This window comes from Colletotrichum karsti (genome assembly GCF_011947395.1).
Source record: "Colletotrichum karsti strain CkLH20 chromosome Unknown Scaffold18, whole genome shotgun sequence".
NCBI classification, from domain to species: domain Eukaryota; kingdom Fungi; phylum Ascomycota; class Sordariomycetes; order Glomerellales; family Glomerellaceae; genus Colletotrichum; species Colletotrichum karsti.
The window spans coordinates 75,133-93,866 of record NW_024065918.1 but is presented as its reverse complement, the minus strand read 5'-3'; the positions used below and the strand labels follow the sequence as shown (position 1 = coordinate 93,866).

General features: G+C 57.4%; 5 protein-coding genes across 5 annotated transcripts; 1 reads left to right on the top strand and 4 right to left on the bottom strand.

Moving 5' to 3' along the window:
• Positions 1 to 1,075: 1,075 nt before the first annotated feature.
• CkaCkLH20_06124 (DlpA domain-containing protein) lies at positions 1,076 to 1,816 on the top strand (the record flags this gene model as incomplete). The annotated part of the gene is made up of 2 exons (XM_038888841.1): positions 1,076 to 1,489; positions 1,541 to 1,816. 2 exons carry the CDS (start codon positions 1,076 to 1,078, stop codon positions 1,814 to 1,816), a joined length of 690 nt encoding a protein of 229 aa, XP_038745642.1.
• Positions 1,817 to 3,688: 1,872 nt separating this feature from the next.
• CkaCkLH20_06123 (GTPase binding protein rid1) lies at positions 3,689 to 6,326 on the bottom strand (the record flags this gene model as incomplete). Its single annotated transcript, XM_038888840.1, has 2 exons — positions 3,689 to 4,652; positions 4,711 to 6,326. 2 exons carry the CDS (start codon positions 6,324 to 6,326, stop codon positions 3,689 to 3,691), a joined length of 2,580 nt encoding a protein of 859 aa, XP_038745641.1.
• A 1,143-nt stretch (positions 6,327 to 7,469) lies between these two features.
• On the bottom strand, positions 7,470 to 8,583 carry CkaCkLH20_06122 (sucrase ferredoxin domain containing protein; the record flags this gene model as incomplete). The annotated part of the gene is made up of 2 exons (XM_038888839.1): positions 7,470 to 8,222; positions 8,272 to 8,583. 2 exons carry the CDS (start codon positions 8,581 to 8,583, stop codon positions 7,470 to 7,472), a joined length of 1,065 nt encoding a protein of 354 aa, XP_038745640.1.
• Positions 8,584 to 9,634: 1,051 nt separating this feature from the next.
• On the bottom strand, positions 9,635 to 11,999 carry CkaCkLH20_06121 (acyltransferase; the record flags this gene model as incomplete). Its single annotated transcript, XM_038888838.1, has 2 exons — positions 9,635 to 11,701; positions 11,775 to 11,999. 2 exons carry the CDS (start codon positions 11,997 to 11,999, stop codon positions 9,635 to 9,637), a joined length of 2,292 nt encoding a protein of 763 aa, XP_038745639.1.
• A 3,270-nt stretch (positions 12,000 to 15,269) lies between these two features.
• Positions 15,270 to 17,343, bottom strand: CkaCkLH20_06120 (amidase; the record flags this gene model as incomplete). Its single annotated transcript, XM_038888837.1, has 4 exons — positions 15,270 to 16,384; positions 16,431 to 17,035; positions 17,084 to 17,161; positions 17,291 to 17,343. 4 exons carry the CDS (start codon positions 17,341 to 17,343, stop codon positions 15,270 to 15,272), a joined length of 1,851 nt encoding a protein of 616 aa, XP_038745638.1.
• Positions 17,344 to 18,734: the final 1,391 nt, after the last annotated feature.

Sequence of the window (18,734 nt, the reverse complement as noted above, 5' to 3'; positions counted from 1 at the left end):
CTATCCATGATCCCCATCACGGACGCTTGCAATGGCCCATTTTGAAGCCTACGCTACCAAGCCATCGAGTCGTTGACCTTGGCTCATTCCCTGTTTGCTTACTCGGGTCCCAACATGTTTCCTACAAAATCTCGTGCGGCGCAGCCACCTGCATGAGAAGCGAGCGCACAGAAAATCCAATTCGATTTCTTCCAACAACTTTCGCCCACCCGCCGTGGCTCTCAAAGTCTTATCCGCGATAGTCGGATTGAAAACATCCACCACGCCACACTTACACCATGAATCCTCTCCGACCTTTCGACGCCCGCGCCAGCAACTGCCCAACACACGAGACATGCTGCTTTTCGGATATAATCCGCCAATAACGAAACAGCGATATCTGTTGGCTCGAGTCCGAGAACACCGTAACTGCACCCCAACTCCAGGGTCTTACCTTGCGCCCGCGTCCAGCTACATAGTACGGTATGCCGTTCCGGACTATGTTCCGGCATGTTCCTTAGACCCGGTTGACGGGCTGCCACACGTTCAAATGCATCGGGGACCGGTATCGCAGCTTTCGCATCATCAATGGAGTATTCGGCGTGCTGCCCCCTCTCGGCCGCCTTCAACGAGCCAACGCTGCTGCAACGACCAACGCGCCTGCAGGGAATAATTGCACACAAGGCACCTTGAAGGCCGCGCAGCCGCCAAGAGCGCACCGCATTCCAAGACGTCGCTTCTCCATGTGCCTTCACGCTGCTGGTTCTGCTGCTCCTGCTCCCCACCACACATAAGCCTCGAGCCTGCATTCCAGCAAGCCCGCACTTGCTTCTGGGACGTTGTCTGATTGGACGGTTTTTGCCTCGGCGGCTCCCGAGCGAGGATCCCCGAGACCCCGGCCGCAATCAACGTCTACCTTATCCTCGACGCCGTTCGTCGTTGCTTGAGGTTGCTTGAATCCTCTGTTGCATCCCCCTCTCCAAATTGACCACAGGATTCTGGCATCGTGCAATCAGCTGAGCCCAAAACTGCCGTGTCCTCAGCTTCTTGCCTCAAATTGTCATCTTAAGTCGCCCATTCGCTGCTTTACGCCACAATGGCCACTGCGGAAGATGCCCGCATTGCAGCTCTCCAGAAATTCACCGCCTGTGACATATCAGATGCCCTCGTCAAGCTCAAAGTCTCCGGAGGGGGCTTCATACCCGACCTCCAGCTTCTGGGCCAACCAAACCCTGCAAACGCTTCCGTTACCATAGCACCGGCGTCCACAATCCTGTTTGCCCGGAAAGGCGAGAAGCTGGACTCGCCTCCCACCAACATCCCCAAAGACACCCACTGGGCAGACATAACCCAACCAGGAAGTGTCGTGATCATTAGGCAGCCCGATGGCCAAAAGAACGCTGTCTGCGGGGGTATCATGGCCGTCCGGATGAAGGTCCGCCAAGCCAAGGCGGTGGTGGTCGTGGGTCGCGCAAGGGACCTGGACGAACTGACCAGTACGGGCCTGCCCGTGAGTTGATTCATGTCGTTTCTTGATCCAACGGTGGCTAAAACACTGCAGATCTGGTCGCGAGGCCTGTCCACTGTTGGAGCCGGGGCGGACAGCACGCCGTGGGCAGTCCAGGTACCCATTACCGTGGATGGCACAGTCGTCAATCCCGGCGACCTCGTCTTTGCTGACCCGGTCAACGGTGTTGTTGTCATTCCTCGAGATAAGATCGACCAGGTGTTGGAGCTCCTGCCGAAACTGACTGCTGCGGATGATAAGGTCAAGGAGGATGTGCTGAAGGGCGTGAGCGTCTTTGACGCTTTCAAGTCTCATCGGAGCAATCTATGAGCACGCCACGCTCTCGGCTTGCGACCTCTATCATTGTTTTGATACATGATTCGATGGCGCTGTTTGGCATCTATGCATTCGACGAGGCAATGCCAGTGCCATGCCGCGGGTGGTTGAAAAACCAACAGTCATCTCTCTCCTTTCCATCGGTCGCCTCTAATCATCCAGCTGTCTGTCATCAAGGCCCCGTATCGCTGATCACGCGTGATCATCGACCTCGCGAATGAGACAAGAAGCCTTCGCAGCAGAAACGCGACGAGCAACATCTTCCTGCCGCGCTGCTTCAAACATTGCAATCAACAATCCACCTCGTCACCGGTCTCCGCCCAAAGCCAAGACCGCTCGAAGCCCTACCCTCAAAACCCCTGGCCCTCGCGAATCATACCCCCAAAGACCGCACCGATCTTGTCTGTATCCGTTCCCAGGTGGAGGGGGGAGGGATTGGTTCTTTTGTCGAGGAGCCCAAAGCCAAAGCCGAAAAAGAAAAACCCAAAGCAGAAGAGAGAAAACCAACCCCGACCGCCGGTTCCTTCGGCATCCCGGCCCCTTGGGTCCTTTCGGGTTGCAACGGGCAAGGGTTTTCCGTCAGATATCACATTTTCTAGAGTTTTCCACTTCATCCTTCGCGTTGTAGGTAGGTAGGAAGAATGATTCGCACTGAGCAAAATTTCCCTCGTTTCCTCTCGCTGGGGGGGGGGGTGTTCGTTTGCCGCTACACACGTGTGTGTGTCTCCCGGAGACAGAGTTCGGCCGGGCATGGATGCGTAGTCACATGGTCTGAACCCAAGTACGTTGGACGTTCGCCCAACCAAGCTATTGTCACGCTTCATTTCCCTGTTAGTGTAGACGGGACCAATTCTCCCATCATGATGAAGAAAGGCGTATCTCTGAACCCGACGGTCCTGAGTATGAAGTTAAATCTTCTTGTATGAGTACTGAGTATAGTACTGCTTTTGTCCACCTTGTGGTTTACCTTGCCTACCTTTTGTTGCTTGGCCCCATAAGGGTTTTTGCCTCGCTATAAGTACCTCGGTCCTGATCCGTCCGTCATCTAAGATCCGCGATGCATCGCATATACGTAGGCAACAGTAACACTCTCGCCATACATACCTCTGTTAAATGTCCAGACAGACAGTTGCTGCTGAGCATCCCAGAATCATGACAACATTCTCACCGACGCTGGCAACATCGACACGAGTTTCACCAATTCCACAATTGTTAAAAAAGAAAGGTAACGAACGGCACGAGTTTGCTTTTCTATGTATGATGATCATCAATTCATAAACGTTGCCCTTTCATGAGAAGCATTAGGCAGCATGATGTGTGTGTGTCTGTGAGAGAGTTCTCACCCTTTTCCTTTTCCTCTCTCTTTCTCAGTGTGTGTGTGTGTTTAATAGTGAAAGAAAAAGAAAAAAAAAGGAGAAACCAAACTGCAATATTCTCCCAAGTTTCCCAACACCCCAAATGCAATACGACACACGACGACACACACATGATTCAACAGGAGAAGAAGGGGGGGAGGGAGGGATAAGGGCGGGCGGGATAAGGAGACCGAAAAGGACCAAAAATGACACATGACGTAAAACTCCTCCGATAACCTCCCAATAATAAAAAAGTAAAAGAGCAGCGAGAACGCGCGACTTCCGCCTTGCCTCATCTCCAATGCTGGATGACGAGGGGCCTCGGCCCGGCGTTGACGACGTTCCCGCGGATGCTGACACTGAGGGGAGCAGACGGACGACGACCTGCTGTCCCCCCATCCTGTTTGTTCATTTTCTCCGGGTTCATTTGATGTACAGTTGGTTGTTGGTGGTGGCGATGATGCCGGTGCTGCTTGCCGGGCGACGTCTTCGGGGAGAGCTGGAGCTCCTCCTATGACAGCCAGGCATCCCTCTCCTTGACGGGCGTCCTTCCCGGCTGGCGGTCGAGTCCGAAGTCGAGCTTGGGTATCTCGATCTTGGGCGCCGGCTCGGCGGGTTTCTTGGCCGGGCTCTTCTTCGCGGGGCTGGAGCTGCGCGACTCCGGGGGCGGGCCGTAGCGGACGTCCCTGGCGTCCCAGCCGTCCTCGGTGGCGGCGGCGACCCAGCATCGCAGGGCCTCGTGCACGCAGCCGTAGAACTTTTCTTTGCAGAGCCGGAGGCTGCCGCCGAGGACCTTCTCCCAGCCCGAGATGCGGAGGTCGTGGCGGAGGGCGTTGCGCTGGTCCGCGGTCGGGGTGCAGGCGACGATGGCGTTCAGGAGGTCGAGGTGGGAGGCGAGGTAGTTGGTCGCGTCCCACTCCACGCCGCCGACGTAGGGGGCGGCCGGGACGGGAGGGCGTTCCGAGGGGAAGTGCCGGTGCATGTAGGCGTAGGGATCGTACGTGCTGCCGTTGGTGATGGCGGCGAGGGGAGCACCGCCCTTGGTGGACATTTCCGAGGGCAGGGCGATGATGTTGAGGTGGTGAAGGAAGATCCAGAAGACTTCCTTCGTTACGCTGACGACCTCCTTGTTCCAGACGGTATAGGGGCGCTCTTTGCGCATGTCCAAGACGAAACCGACGGGGCGGTCCTCGTCCTTGGGTTTGGGGTTGCGGAGATACGAAAGCACCGTCTTGGCGCGGACGATGCGTTCTTGGGGGGTAGCGGACTCGATATATGTGAATAGGACTGACGTGATGATGTTGCGGGTAGTAAATTCGCTGGGGCCCTTCTTCTCCGGGTCGAACAGCATGTGGAGGAGCTTCGGGAAGAGGTCAGTATTGATGGAGTGTAAGTACTGCAGCGCCAGGGCGGTGGTGCACAAGGCCTTCAAGCAGAGGAGGTTCTCGTGAAGGAGGGCATCTTCATGCTCCTCTCTGTGTAGATCGTTAGCCTCTATGCATCATGCGCTGAGATGAGATCGGGGAAACATACCTCCACTCCACTGCAAGAATACGGTTAAGCAGCCCGACAATCTCCTCCATACCGCCCTGCTTGATGAAGTCCTCCGTCCAGGAGACCGTCTCGTTCCGCAGCAGCAGACGCAACTTGTGCAGCTTCCCGACTTCGACGAGTTCCGGCTTCTGCACCTTGCGGAGGTACGAAACATAGTCGCCCGGCCCCTGGCCGAACTTGATCTTAGAAAGAATGCCGTTGCTGGTGTTGGAGCTGGCAGATATGGGGCGTTCGCTCGTGACGCTCTCGGTGGACTTGCTCCTGAAATGACGACCGATCGAAGAGGAATCCCCCTTGGACTTCTTCGTCGGGGAGTTCGACGCAGACTGGTCCTTTTTTCTAGAAAGAGTAAAACTCCTGCCCCTGCTACGCTTGGATTGTTGGTTCTCCTCCTTATCGGAGCCGCCCATGGTGACAGCGGATGTCGGCTCAACGCCGCCGCCGTCGTTACCGGCAGCTTCCTTCGCAGCCATCTCGGCCCAGTCTTGGCGAATGAACTCCATTTTAATCGTATCGGCGAGGTTGCGCATCTTGTAGCGCTGGTTCTCGGGGATGTTGCGGCGGTCAAGCATGGCCTCCAGGTGGGTATCGATCTCCTTGGGGTCGATCTGCCTTTCTGAAGGGTCGGCCGACGTCTTCGATTTCGTCGTCTTCTGGCTGCCAATAGCAGAGAAGGCCGTGAATAGCTTCGGTCGTTGCACCTTACTAGTGATTCTCTCCGACGCGGAAGGCTCCCGACCGCCCGCCGGCGGTCTACTCCGCAGGTCTTGTGTAGATTCGTGCTTGGATATCGCCGTGGACGGGTGGTACGATTTGGGCCGCTGCTTCTTCGAGTTCATCACGTCGTTCGACGACGCCTCGCTCCCGTATCGCCCGCTGCCCGCGTCGAACGACGCCTTCCCACGCAGTGCCGTGCCGAGATCCTGACTGCAGAACTGCGCGTATATGGGAGGCGCGGGCCCGCCGACGGCGCTGGCGGACATGTCGGCGCTCGACGTCGAGCTGGGCGGCGTGCGGTTCTCCTTGTCCTTGGCCATGCGTCGTTCGTCCTCCTTGTCCTTGGAGGAGGTCTTGTTGAGGGACAGCGTCGACTTGGGCCGCGACAGGAAGCCCGCGAGGTTGGTGCTCGACTTGGTCTTTTTGGGTTTCTCGGGTGACACGTCGCGAGACTTGCGGGCGGCGTCCTTGGCCATGGACTTGAGGGACAGGTTGCTGAAGGCGGACTTTGTCGGGGAGCGTGATCGATCGCGTCGGTCGTCGTCTGGTTGTTTTCTCGGGGAGCGCAGGACGGGGTCCTGCTGGGAGTTCTGGTTCAGCTCGCCGAGGGCGCCGAAGCCGAAGCCGGTGCGGAGAGGCGAGGGGGGCGGCGGCGGCATCATCTTGCCCTCGAGGCGGTCGTAGGCGGCCTGGACGTGTTGTGACGAGGAGGAGGTGGTGGTGGTTGTGGTGATCTGGACGGAGGGGGGCGAGGTGAAGAGCGCGGAGCCCTCGGACTGGTTACGTCGATGGATGAAGCTCTTGAGGACCGAGGACCTGGGGCGGCGTCCGCTCTCGACTCCTCCTCCATTGTTATCTCCTTCGACGGCGGAGCCCATTGTCGTGGGAAATGGGGGGGGTTTCTTGGGTTCGGGGGGAGGAGAGACAGGGTCCTGCTGGTTCGGTTTGGATGAAAACAATGCCCGGTTGGAATGCTGGCCAAGATTCTTGTCTGTTGTTGCCGGTCTAAAGCGAAAAATGGACCAAAAAGTCGATGGGGGTGTTTTAACAAAACAAAACGTAACTCCAATGCTTTTATTCTGATGAATGAAGACGGTGGTGCCCCGGACAGCTGTGGTACTGGACCTCTTTCTGCTCACACCATTGTTGGGAGAGGAGGAAGAGATGAAGCTGCACAACCGGGAATGGGGGTGGGAGACAGGCGCAAAGCCAGACTTTGGTCCCGTTGCGAAAGTTACTGTTGTTTGTCGTTGCAATAAGAAAAGTTTCGGGGGGCGCTGTTTTTGGAAGAACAGATGGGAGTAACAGTTAGGTAGGATTGGTTTTGGGGAGGACGGGTTGGGCTGGGTTGGTCGTGTCGTGTCGGTGAGCTGAACACTACCTATGCATGTGGTTGGTACTTTTGGGGCAGCGAAGGAGCCGTCGAGCGTGGGGATTGTTTATCCTAGCTTCGTCGTCTGGGCGACCGCGGGTGGGCCGTGTAGGTCTTATCTTATCGGCCGTGCAACGCGCCTGCAGCTTCCAAGTTTTTTTCGGGGTTCACTGCAATTTTGGGGTGTTTTTTCTTTTTTTCTTTTTTTTTACCGAAAGTACGGGGCGGGCCGGTGGAAGTGGGTCCACGCCGGCCGAGTCGGCGTCACAGCGGGGCGGTACGGAGCTTGCGGGTCGCCAGCTCAATTGCTTAGGTAGCTTCTGCGGACGTCATAAGGGTCCTGTTGGTGATGACGACAAACATGTTATACCAATGCTCGAATTCTGTTTTGCAAGCAGCGAATCGGACAGTGACATATCAGTCGAGTTCTTTGTCCCTCCACAATGCATTGTATGCCTTCACTATTATCTAGTCCCGTGTCATGTCTAGGATCTATGCCGAAGCAATTTATATCCACCAACGCCAACCGCAGCCTGGCCTGATTTGCGCCCCGTGTTCCTCCCAAATGCCATCGTACTCAGCCTCTGCTGACAGGCTACCAATAAACCAAATGGACCCCAACCTCTGCCATGTTCCCACGTCGTCCCTCTTACCAACTCATCAGTCCCTTGGCGCGATCAAACCCGCCCCTCAACTGCGTCTCCGGCTTGACGACCTTGCCCTGCAAAATCGTATACCGCACCAGATTCTCACAATCCTCCGGCTTGATCCTCGCCAGCCAGATACACTGCGCGGCCCCGACGTCCTCCGCCTCCGGCACCGCCGCCCTGACCTTCGGCTTCAGCTCCTCCTCCCCCCCGGCCACCTTGGCCCTCTCCACCCCGTCCAGCCCGAACGCGTCGGGCCGGCGGTACACCATCACGTTGGCGCTGTACTTGTGCCCGCCCACGTGCGAGATGAAGTAGATGCCCACGCCGCCGGGCCTCTCGTCGTCCATGTCGCGGAACAGGCCCAGCGGGCGGAGGTGCCGCTCGAGTTCCTTGCGCAGCAGCGGCGCCGACTGCCCGCAGCGCGCGTCGCGCGTCTTTTGCGAGCAGAGGAGGATCAGCGCGCTGTGCGGGCACGGGCGGCGGGACATTTGCGGGGGGATGGACACAGCGGTTGCGCCTGTCTCGGTGCCGTTTGTGGACGCGACGGGGACGGTGGTCGGGAGGGCGAGGGGCGCGAGCGGGGAGGTGTTTGTGGGCGCCTTGTCGACGAACTCGGAGATGAGGTCCGGTACGCGCTTGGGTGTTACGTGGTCGATGACGACGAAGGCCGGGAGGAGGAGGACGGTCGTGGGTTCGGAGTAGTCGCTCGAGTGGCTGGGCGTGGGGATGTTGGAGGCGGAGAGCATGAGTTTCTGCGGTCCCGGTTAGCAACGACCTCTCGTGGGTGGAGGGGACACATACCCCATTGCTAGGCGCGGCGGCTTTGCCGATGGCCTCCATCACGCTGCCCTTCTCGTCCGCGACGTCCCTGACCCAGTCGCTCTTCCCCGTCGCGACGAGCGCGTGCGTGCTCCATCCCTTGATGTGGCCGTACAGGTCGTCCGCCTCGTCGATCTTGAAGCCCTTGGGGTACTTGACGTGGCAGCTCTCGCAGTCGTGCTCGCAGGCGTCGCCGTCGACTTCCGGGTCCGTCTTCGGGAAGAGGTCGGTGGGGTTGCCGCCGTCACCGAGGGCGAGCTTCCTGGCGCCGGAGATGAGCGTCTTGAAGACCATTGTGATTGCTTGTCTTTCTCTCTCTTGAAGACCTTCAGAAAGATGTTGATAACAGAAAACCAAAACAAGATCCCCCTCCAAGTGGGAAGAGAGGGAGGGGCAAAAGGGGAGAAGCCACTACTTTAGTCTGCTGCGAAAGGGCTGAATCGTAGCAAGTTGCCGTGGCGTAGTGTAGGATCGGGGAACGGCGTTCGGTCGGCCCACTCGTTCGGAAAAGTGGCGGGAAGTGGGGTGGAGGGGGAATTGCGACAATTGGCGGCGGGATGATTGGGGAGATCGAGAAAGGACAAACAGGGACTCGGCTCCTCGACCCGGCGCCAGAGAGACCTCCGGGGGCCGAACCAATGCTGTCGCTTGCTTTTCTACCTGCTGGTCAACTGCTAACAAAGCCTTCCGAGTTGTAAGGCTGTTGTGTATGCGTGTGTGCGTGGTATGCCGGCTTGGCTAGTCAGTCCCGCGCGGTTCCTTATTAATGGCCCACGGGGCTCGTATCACCGAGTCCGTCTCGGACTTATATCGTCGGGAAATTCTGACAGGAACGCAGTTTGGAGAAAAGAATGAAGATCAATTACGCCCGGCATTCCGTGCCGGTACGGCCACGCGTGCGACCCGTCGCAAATAGCGTCATGCCAGCCACCCAGCCGCGTAGCCATCCGTCTCGGATTGTATGTGAGTTTGAGGAACTTTTTGAGTTATCAGATCCTGCCAACGGCGGAGTTACTCGGCGTTCTTTTTTATCGCCGGGATTGATTGCTCGCAGAATGGCAGCTTCCCCGTCATCAAAATCATGACCACCCGAGATGTCATCTTCACTGCTGCCATTGGAGCTTCCCACTGTTTCACGCAACATCCAAACAGACTCTGATTTGAATAAGCTTGGTCATTCAACTATCGCTGATTTGCAAATGAAAATGGGAATCCATACCGTCCGTACCTCCGCTGTCTATACATTTCCCGTCCCGATCCAGCTGACGCTGGCCACTTTTAGTATTAGTTGCATCTCTCTCTCTCTCCCCCTTCTGATGTTGAAATTCTACAGTGTTGAAACGTCTTATGTGTTCTTCTTGCGAGCCTCGTTGTACTCCTCTTCTTCGCTCTCGTCGGCGCCCAACTCCATCTTGTGGTCGCCGCTCTTCCTCCTGCGCAACTTCATCGCCTCGCGGATCTTCCTGCTGGCTTCGTCAAAGCCGCCAGCCGAGTCCAACGTAGTGAAGCCGCTGATGGGGAAGCCGCCCGAGTTGAGACCGCCTCCGCTGCTGCTGCTCCGACTCCTAGAGCGAGAAGGCGGCCGCGTGGAGAAGATACCCACGCCGCCGATGTTGCTGTACGACTCGTTGCGGGGAAGACCACGGCTGGATTGTGTCGTGGTCCGTCTCGAAATGGAGGGCGGCGTGGCCGAGTCGTACGCGCTCGACGCGTCGCTGTCCCGGCGGGCGGGAGGGGTGCGCGGCCGGGAGTAGCCGTCCATCTTGTACGGGTCGGCAACCAAGCGCGTCTTCTCGAAATCGGGGAACATCTCCGGTCCGAGGGTGTTGATGAGGTCGGTGACCTGGATACTGAGCTCTGCGCGCTTCGTCCGCAGCTGCTGAATGTTGTAGCTCGAGGCGGGGTTCAAGCACAGCACGAGAGGTCTCAGGGACTTGAAGATGTCCATGCCGACCTCGCCAAATCTGAGGGCGGCGAATGTGATGCCCACCATCAACGGCCACATGACGAGGTAGGTCGTCCACCACGGAACCCACGCAGGGACGTATCCCCAGAGGTGGTCCTTCCATACCTTGTAGGTAACAATTGCCGAGTAAAAGTGATACAACGTTGGCGCGAGGAAAATAGCCACAAGGAGCTTCCACGTTGCCATGACGTCGCGCCCTTGAATCTTGACCGTCGATGCAGCCAGCGCCTGCTTCGCCTTACGAACACTAATCGCTTTCGATGCGATGAAGACAGGAGCGAAGAGGATCAAACCGGGCAGCACACCGACGAGGAGGACGAGAAGCTTTGCGATGCGATAGAACAGAGTGAAGATGACCTTGGGAATGGACATTCTCGCGTACTGAACCTGGTGGTCGCGGAGGTTGACGTAGCGGAGCTGCTTGTTGTACACCTTGACCGACTTCATCACGTCCTTGATCCGCGGGTCGTCCTTGTAGCGCTCGTATCCCATGGCCAGTCTGCGGTTCAGCTCGACAACGACGGGCAGAGGGAGCTTCTTTCCGGTGGGGTTGTAGAGGCGACGAGCGGCCTGCAGCATCATGAGGGTGTCGTAATCGGGAGTAGAGACAGTGACGGCGCTGAGTGCTTGGTAGACGGTATCCAGGAGCTGGCCGATGGCCTCTCTTCGCTGGTTGTTCTTGTACATACGGACCAAATCCGGGGGAATCTCGAGGGGCGGACCAAACTCGATCACGGCACGACTGCGGAACTTGTGCGCGTGGAAGTAGTTCATGCCGACGGGCACAATCTTCAGACCACAGTCGGGGGCTTCGGCCAGAGCACCAAGGGCCATGATCGCGACACCAGCCTTCAGGGGAAGCAGTTCGGTGCGGTCGTGGCTTCCACCCTCGGGGAAGATACCGACGCAACCGCCCGACTTGAGACGGTCAAAGACGGCCTCGTACACTTTGGTCTGATCGATGTGGGGAGCCAGCTTGTACTTGGTGCCCTCGAAGCCCTCCTTGCAACCCTTGATGTTCTTGTCGGTGAAGTTTCCATTCTCGTCGATGTCGTCGCGGCCGGTCAGCTGCTCCAGGGGAAGCTTGCCCTTGAAAGGGCGCTTGATGCGGATTTCCTCGGGTCCAATGATTTGCGCAATATCAACGCTGGCGCCGGTCTGCTTCTTGGCAGACGGCAGAAACAGCATGCCATGAATTTCACCCTCGCCCTGGCCGAACTTGGTGCCGACACCGCGAATCAGTGTAGGGTCGTTGATGGGGTCCGGGAGGTAGATAACGCCCGAGCCGGGCTTGGCGGCATCTTGAGCACGGCCGACCGGGACGGAACCGACCTGGCGCGAGCCCCAGCCGATGAAGCCATGGACGGACTTTTGGGCAATGAGAAGAGAGACTCGGCGGCCGGCTTCGTGACGGAGGGTGCGCTGGAGGATCAGAGCATCGACGAACTGCGAAGCGAAAACGGGTTAACATGTGACGGACGAAAACTGGGGCTCTTTGACAGGGAGGCAGAAGACGAACCTGGTTCGCGTGAGGAGCGGCGACGAAGAGGATAGGACCGGTCTTGGGGACCTTCCAGGAGCCGCGAGGGTGAACCTCGCGGAAGAAGAGGTCGACGAGAACACCCAGAACCCAGAGGAAGAGATCGTATTTCCAATTCACCATGGGATACAGCTCCTTAGGCGGGGTGGGGTTCGATTCGCTCTGCGGCGGCGCGGCCGCGGCCGTCCCAGCGTGGTCGGGCATGACTGGTGATGATCGCGAGATGTCGCGATGCTCGATGCTGCGAGGCGAGACGAAAGACGAGAGGTAGGGAAAAGGTACAAGAAGCTCTGGCTCTTGCGTCGCTCCAAAAAATTGCGCCACTCCCTTAGGCTCTCCTCATCCTCGGTGGTGCGGGAACCTTCGGGCTGGGCGGCAAGATGCCCTGATGTGATAACGGGAATGAGTCGCAAATGTCCGAGGAAGAAGAAAGTCGGACGGCAGTGAGCAGAGGGCACCCGGCAGGAAGATGGCGACAGAGAAGCGCCGGTCTGGTGATGTTCGCGACAAGCGGATGAACAGGAGACGGGATGCAAGAAGCAGCACCAGCCGGGGAAAAAAGAATATGCCCTGGTGGAAAAGGTGACGAAAGGGAAGTTTCCCCAAATTTTGGGAGGGATGTGGCCTCTGGCGTCCAGGGAATGCGCCGATCAAATTGGGCCTGAAGCCAATTGGCTGCACTCCACGACATGTCATTTAATGGAGCCTCTACCCCCTGCCCTTGAGGTGTGTTCTGCCTTCTCGTCAACCGCGTCTTTCCATCACTTGCTCTTCTCTCTTCTGCGTTTTTCTGCCTGCTTCTGAGACATCCACCCGTGTATTCTTCTTTCTTCTTGACGAATTTCCTATTTTCACCTCATAAACAGCAGCACAAATAGAAACCTCCGTTCGAAACATAAACGCCATCTCCAGAGGCTTGACGCTGCAGACTCCAGATCGTCTCATCCAGCCCGGCGCGCTGAACAATGCGGGGGAGCTTCTCCGTATTTTTAGTTCGCCTCAACCCAGAGCAAGGAAGCATAACCACACGCACTACGCACGATTACAGAGTACACCGGGCGAGAGGCACAAACTATCGGCCGACTGCAGCACGAATTGGAGACACAATGCCTGCTTGAGCCTACGAGCCGTACCTTGCGCAGTACCCCTCATTCTCAACCGTTGCTCTTCATGCATTTTGTTGGGACGTCGCAGACTTGACTTGACGTCGCCGTTCAACAACTGTGCTACCCACGTCACCCAATCAGGCAGACAATTCCCATTATCCCGAAAAGATCTCGCGACCACCTCCCGCTTCCGCATGTCCGATGGACCGATATACCGGCTTCGAAGAGACAAATTCCTCGGGCGCACAGAGACGCAGCTCTGGACCATCGTCTGCCGTGTCTGGACTCGACCCCGCACTTGATTGGACGACGCCCGTCTCTTTTTCCCCATCTGTGCTGTCATTGTTCTTCAGCCGGTGCCTTTTGCTAGATCCTGCGCCTGCCTGCAGAATCACGCCGCGAGGTCATTAGTACGTCAGACCTGCGTGCCTGGGCCTGGGCGGGAGAGCAACGGTCTTGAGGCTAGGACTTGGCGTGTTCTTTCTTACTAAGGCTATTGGCTTGGAATCGTTTCTGGAAACGAACGCTAGGTGACCTCACTTGCCAATCGGAAGATGCAGAGGGAAGAGGTTCTGCGCACTTTCTTCAGCTGGGCGCGGAGTAGAAGATATCTCGGACCTGCGCATCTCCTGCGTCCTCCAATCAGGGTGATCATCATGACATCGAAGCCTATCCTTCTCTCCCTGACAACTGATCATTATCAATCGTATATATTAAGACGTAAAACTATTGCTGAAAACTCTGTATCCTGATGACGGGGTCCCGCAACTGAGGGGCGGCGGATCGGCCCCGATCCCGCTCCGTCCGGTTCAAGTGGGGCCGTCGAAAGAACCGGGATCGACGGCTTCAGGCGATCGGCCAGAGATTTGCAATACGTTCGACACAAATTCGATTCAGTGCTGACTGCTCTAAGTACTTCAATATAATGACATGATGAAATTATAACGTGCTATTTGCAAAGCCTTTCCACTCAATCATTCGTCGTCGTTTGATTCGCGCCGGCGGCGGAGATCTGCCTGACGAGAACTCAGGCAGTTATTTTCTACCACCTATAGCACTCAAGCATTTGATGCAATCTCTCATCTGTATCACTCAGTCGAATTAGGGCACTCTTCAGTTGTTGCTGGATGCACATCAACAGGGACCAGAGCAAGACACCGGTCTCTCTTGAATTCCCTTTACATAAATACGGCGGGAAATGGCAATAAGTCCTTCTGGCTGCATGTTTCCTACTGCGCCAGCACTCAAAAGACCAGAATATAGAAGATTCTCCTCTCAAGGCGCCAAGGTGCGTTGTGAATAGCACTATCATACTGGACATCACTCATTTAGTTGCGTCATCGTGGAAATCTCATTGAAAGAAGCCTTCCTTAGAAAAGATGAAGGACATAAAAATAGCCAGCATAACACAACGTTGTTTTGAGAATCATGTTCAACGATGGACAATTCAGTTCAAGCCTAAAATAGTGTCAAGGGACTGGCGACATAAAAGCCGATGCCAATATGGATAATTTATAGATAGACATACATCCAGCTGCGCAGAGAAACTCCCGGAAGGATCGATAACCACACAAATCCCCGCCTCACCAGAGCAGTCGGGCCATCGGTATTCACATGCATCCATCCTCCATCCGTCCCGCCTCCAACTGAATGCCCCGTTCCACGCGCGGGACGAGCATTGCTTAAACACCGACGGCACGGTCGAACGCATAAGCTTCTTCGACGGGTCGGGGGGCCCAGACTGCGTTCCATCCCATCCTCGACGTGTAAGCACCAAAAACCTTGACCACAACATGCGCATGGCAGAGCTTCGGCGCTGCATATCATCAATTTTATACATCAGACTGGAGGATATAGCTTACGCGCATACCACGTCTGAGTGTTCACGACATGATATGTCGAGTCTACTGTCTGAGCTGCGGAGAGAATCCTCCTCTGGTGCCGGTCAGGGCATCATCGCGCCCGTGAGGTTTGTCTTCCTGGGATGACTATGCGCGGCGGCGGCGGCGGCTGTCTGTTCGAGTTCTAGTCCTCCCGTCGGAGCCCACGTCCGCGAGGCGAGGTGCCTGGAGCTCAGAAGACGGGAAAATGCGCATTTCGGCACGTAATCCCGCATTTCTTAAGCCCGCATTGATCTGCGCAGGGGAACGGTGGCGCGGCCGGTAGACCACCTTGAAAATCACAGCCAGGGAATCCTTGCCTCGCATCAGTGACAACGAACCCGGCAGCGGAGCACGAAGTGGGCTAACCAAGCCAAGCCACACAACTTCACGCGATATACGTACACATGATTTGCGGGAAAAGAAAGGTAAGGTGTTGAAGCATTTACGCATGAAGTTACGCCGGTAGATCAGTGGATATCAAAGCTCTAAATGTCTATCAACGCGGCTTCTCCGTCCTTGGCCATCTCGTCCTTGGCCCGCTGGATGACGTCGACCCAGGTGGGCGGCCGGCACCGCTCCTTCGCGAACAGCTCCTCGGCGTCGAGCCCGAACTCGAGGAGGCTGTGCTCATCCGTCCACTCGCCCATGCCCATCAGCCCGACGGGCACCTTGCCCGCGGTGTCGGGGCCGGCCTCGGTGCCCGCGCCGGGCTGGTCGTGAGGGACGACGTAGCCCGTGGGGACGGTGACGCCCGGGAGGCCGCAGAAGTTGCCCATCCAGACGTACTCCATGGAGCGGATCGTGCGGTCGCCGTCGCTGACACCATAGGCGAGCTCGCTTTCCGACATGATGGGCCAGCCCGCGCAGGAGGTCGTGGGGGTGACGATGATCATGCCCGGGTAGGTGGCCCAGAGGTGCGAGAGGTGCTGCATCAGGAGGCCGCGGAGCTTCTGGGCGAGGAGGTAGTCCACGGCCGAGGTGACGCGGCCGATGGCCAGGAGGATGCGGTTCCCGTGGGTAAGGTTCTTCGTCTCGGGGAGGAGGGTCGCGCCGTCCGTGAGGACCGTCATGGCGTGGGCCGACTGGCCCTCGGTGAGGAAGGGGATCTCGATGGGGACGGTGGTGTAGCCGTGGTGCGTCACCAGGCGAGCGATCATGTGGCGGCACAGGCGCTGGATGACCGGGTCTGCCTGCGCGAACCACGACTCCGGGATGCCCAGGATCTTGCCGCGCTTCTCGCTCGGGGAAAGGATGAACGGGGAGGCTTGGATGAAGTTTGAGTTCGCGTGCGGTGCGCCGATGGCCTCGAAGCAGGTTGCCAGGGACTCGATGTCTGCGGCGATCGGCCCGTTGACGGCGCAGGAGTTGCTGTGGTTCGGGCAGGGGTGGAAGGAGACGCGGCCGTGGGTTGGCTTGAGGCCGTAGACGCCGCAGAGGGAGGAGGGGATGCGGATGCTGCCGCCGCCGTCACTGCCGAGGGCTACTGGGACAAGGCCGGTTGCGACGGCGTAGCCTGCGCCCGAGGAGGAGCCGCCCGTGTAATAGCCGCGATTGTATGGGTTTCGAGGAGTACCGTAGATCGGGTTGTTACCGGTAGTGTCTGGATATTGTTAGATGTGCGGAGGTTTTCAAAGGATTGAACCTACCAAGTCCAAATTCATGCATCGAGAGTTTTCCCAGGATAACGGCGCCCGCTGCTTCTAGCTTCTTCACGCACCAACTGTTGATGGACTGTCCGGGCTCGACTTCGGTGGTGTAGTCGTTCCTCGAGCCGAGGCACGTCCGGTAGCCGTCGATCTCGTACTCGTCCTTGACAGCGGTGGGCACGCCGTCCAACATACCCAGCGGACGGCCCTCCTTGTACCGCTTTGTGGACGCCTCTGCAGCGATCAAGACCTGGGTGACCTTGGTGTCGAACCACGCGATCGAGTGCTCGCCCTGCGGAGCGGTGTCGCGACGGATCAGGGGCAAGATGGCGCGAGCGACGGCCAGTGGCGTGACTTCGCCTGACAGATACATCTCGTGGTAGTCGGAAACGGAGTAGTACTTGAACGGGCGCGGCTTCAGCAGCGACTTCACGTTACTCTCGCGATGAAGTACAGCTGGATCCTTGGCCTCCTCGAGAGGGAAGGGAAGGACGGTTGGATCGTAGCGTGGCTCGACATCCTCTATGTATTTGCGAATCTTGCGCACGCTTCCAAAACCGGCATTGCTCCAGATGAATGCGCGAACGAAGGACAGACATTCCATGCTGCGACTGTTAGCGACCTCGTCTCGTTGTGCCGCCTGGATAACTTACACCCATGCTGCCACCACCAAAAGCCAGCCTTTCAGCGGCGGGTTGCTTCCTCGCTCATTTTTGTAAGGGACGAGTGGTCTGGATGAGTGAGTCAGTCATCGTGTAATCGAAGCATATCGACGCGAACGGTGGTTTGTGCATCGCAACGAACGCGTGGTCATGTCGGGTGAAGCTTGTTGCGAAACGGAACGGAACGAAACGACTTACCCTGCCACAGGGACGGGATAGTTGATGAACTTTTTGCGGGTGTCGGAGCTCATGATGGGCCGCCTACGGGCGTGACTGGGCGGCGAAGTATCACCAACGTCGGCTCCGGGTTCTTGAGGTTGTTGTCGCTGTGATTCGAGGTCGAGTGCCGTCGCACTTGGCATAGTAACTGAGATGAGGCTGACGCCGTCCGATACGAAGGGGGCGGGCGGGTGACTGGGACAAGCTTATATACGTAGCCGAGCTACCTTATGAGTATGTGTCGAAACGGAAAAAAAAAACTAAGGTTGATGCGTCTGGCGCTGGGATGCTTCCGCCGGGACCTCCCTCGTGTGAAGGACCGGGCTCGACCATGCACCAGGTTTGCGCCTGGGCCGTGTGATGCTCGCCACGAACCAACGAGGGTCGGGTGGGAGGGGAGGGCCGGATGGACAGGGGAAGTTCTGGCAAACGGGCGAGTCCGTCTGAACTTAGGCGTCCAATCGCGGTGAAGGAGTCGGACGGAGCTGTCGAGGGTGCGAGGTCGGGTTGCGGTGGTGAGCCCGGCGTTGGAGTCCGGGTAGGTCGGTCAGCAGATGCCGTTGGTACGTGATTTGAATCTCGCGTCGTCCGTCGAAAGCCAAGGCCTCATCTGTCTGAACTAGAAGTAGAAGCTCAAGCTGGGTGTTCCAATGCTGATGCAGTCGGTGCGAAGCTGGCCGCGTCAGGCTGGCTTTTTGATGCTGTCCACCGGGATCCTCGGCCGGCCGATTCATCCATCCCTGTCCTTCTGTGTTAGACTGGCTCCGCAACCCGGAAGCGCTGGGTGAAGAGGTGAGTCGACTGAGCCTCTCTGTCCACGGCAAAGTATCCGTGTCTGGCTGCTCATGCAAGGGATATGAGTTATCCATGAGTTGAGGTAAGGTGACGGGTGGGCGGGATGATGAGCTTATTCCGTTTTGGCTCTCCCGCTGACGAATGCCCGCCGATGCTAGGCTGGGCGGCTCGAATGTCTCACTTGGGGACAACACGCGGGGGGACGCATCTCAGCAGGTTTCCGTCCGGTGACTAGCTGCCCACATCCTGCAGCAAATGAACGGTAAGCACCCATCATAGTAGTTGGCGAGTCGAGAAATAGAAGCGTAGGATGTGTCTTAGTCGCCTCGGTGGGCAGTGAAACGAACATGGAGCATCGCATCGCATTGGCAGCGGGCCAAAATAGTCGCCAGCGCATAACTTGAAAGAGGACTTCCCTGTCGCAGAGCCATAATCGTCGCTGTTTGTTGCTTCTCGAGGTTGATCCCAGTCATCCCAGCTGTTTGGAGTGACAGACACTGGATGCTGCAGCGACGGATACAAGTGCAAGTGATTTCTTTGGGTGACAAGACGATCACAAGTGGTGCCTCGGGAAGAGACCCGGAACGTGGAAACGACGCGCTAAGCTGAATCAGGAAGAGTCTCCACA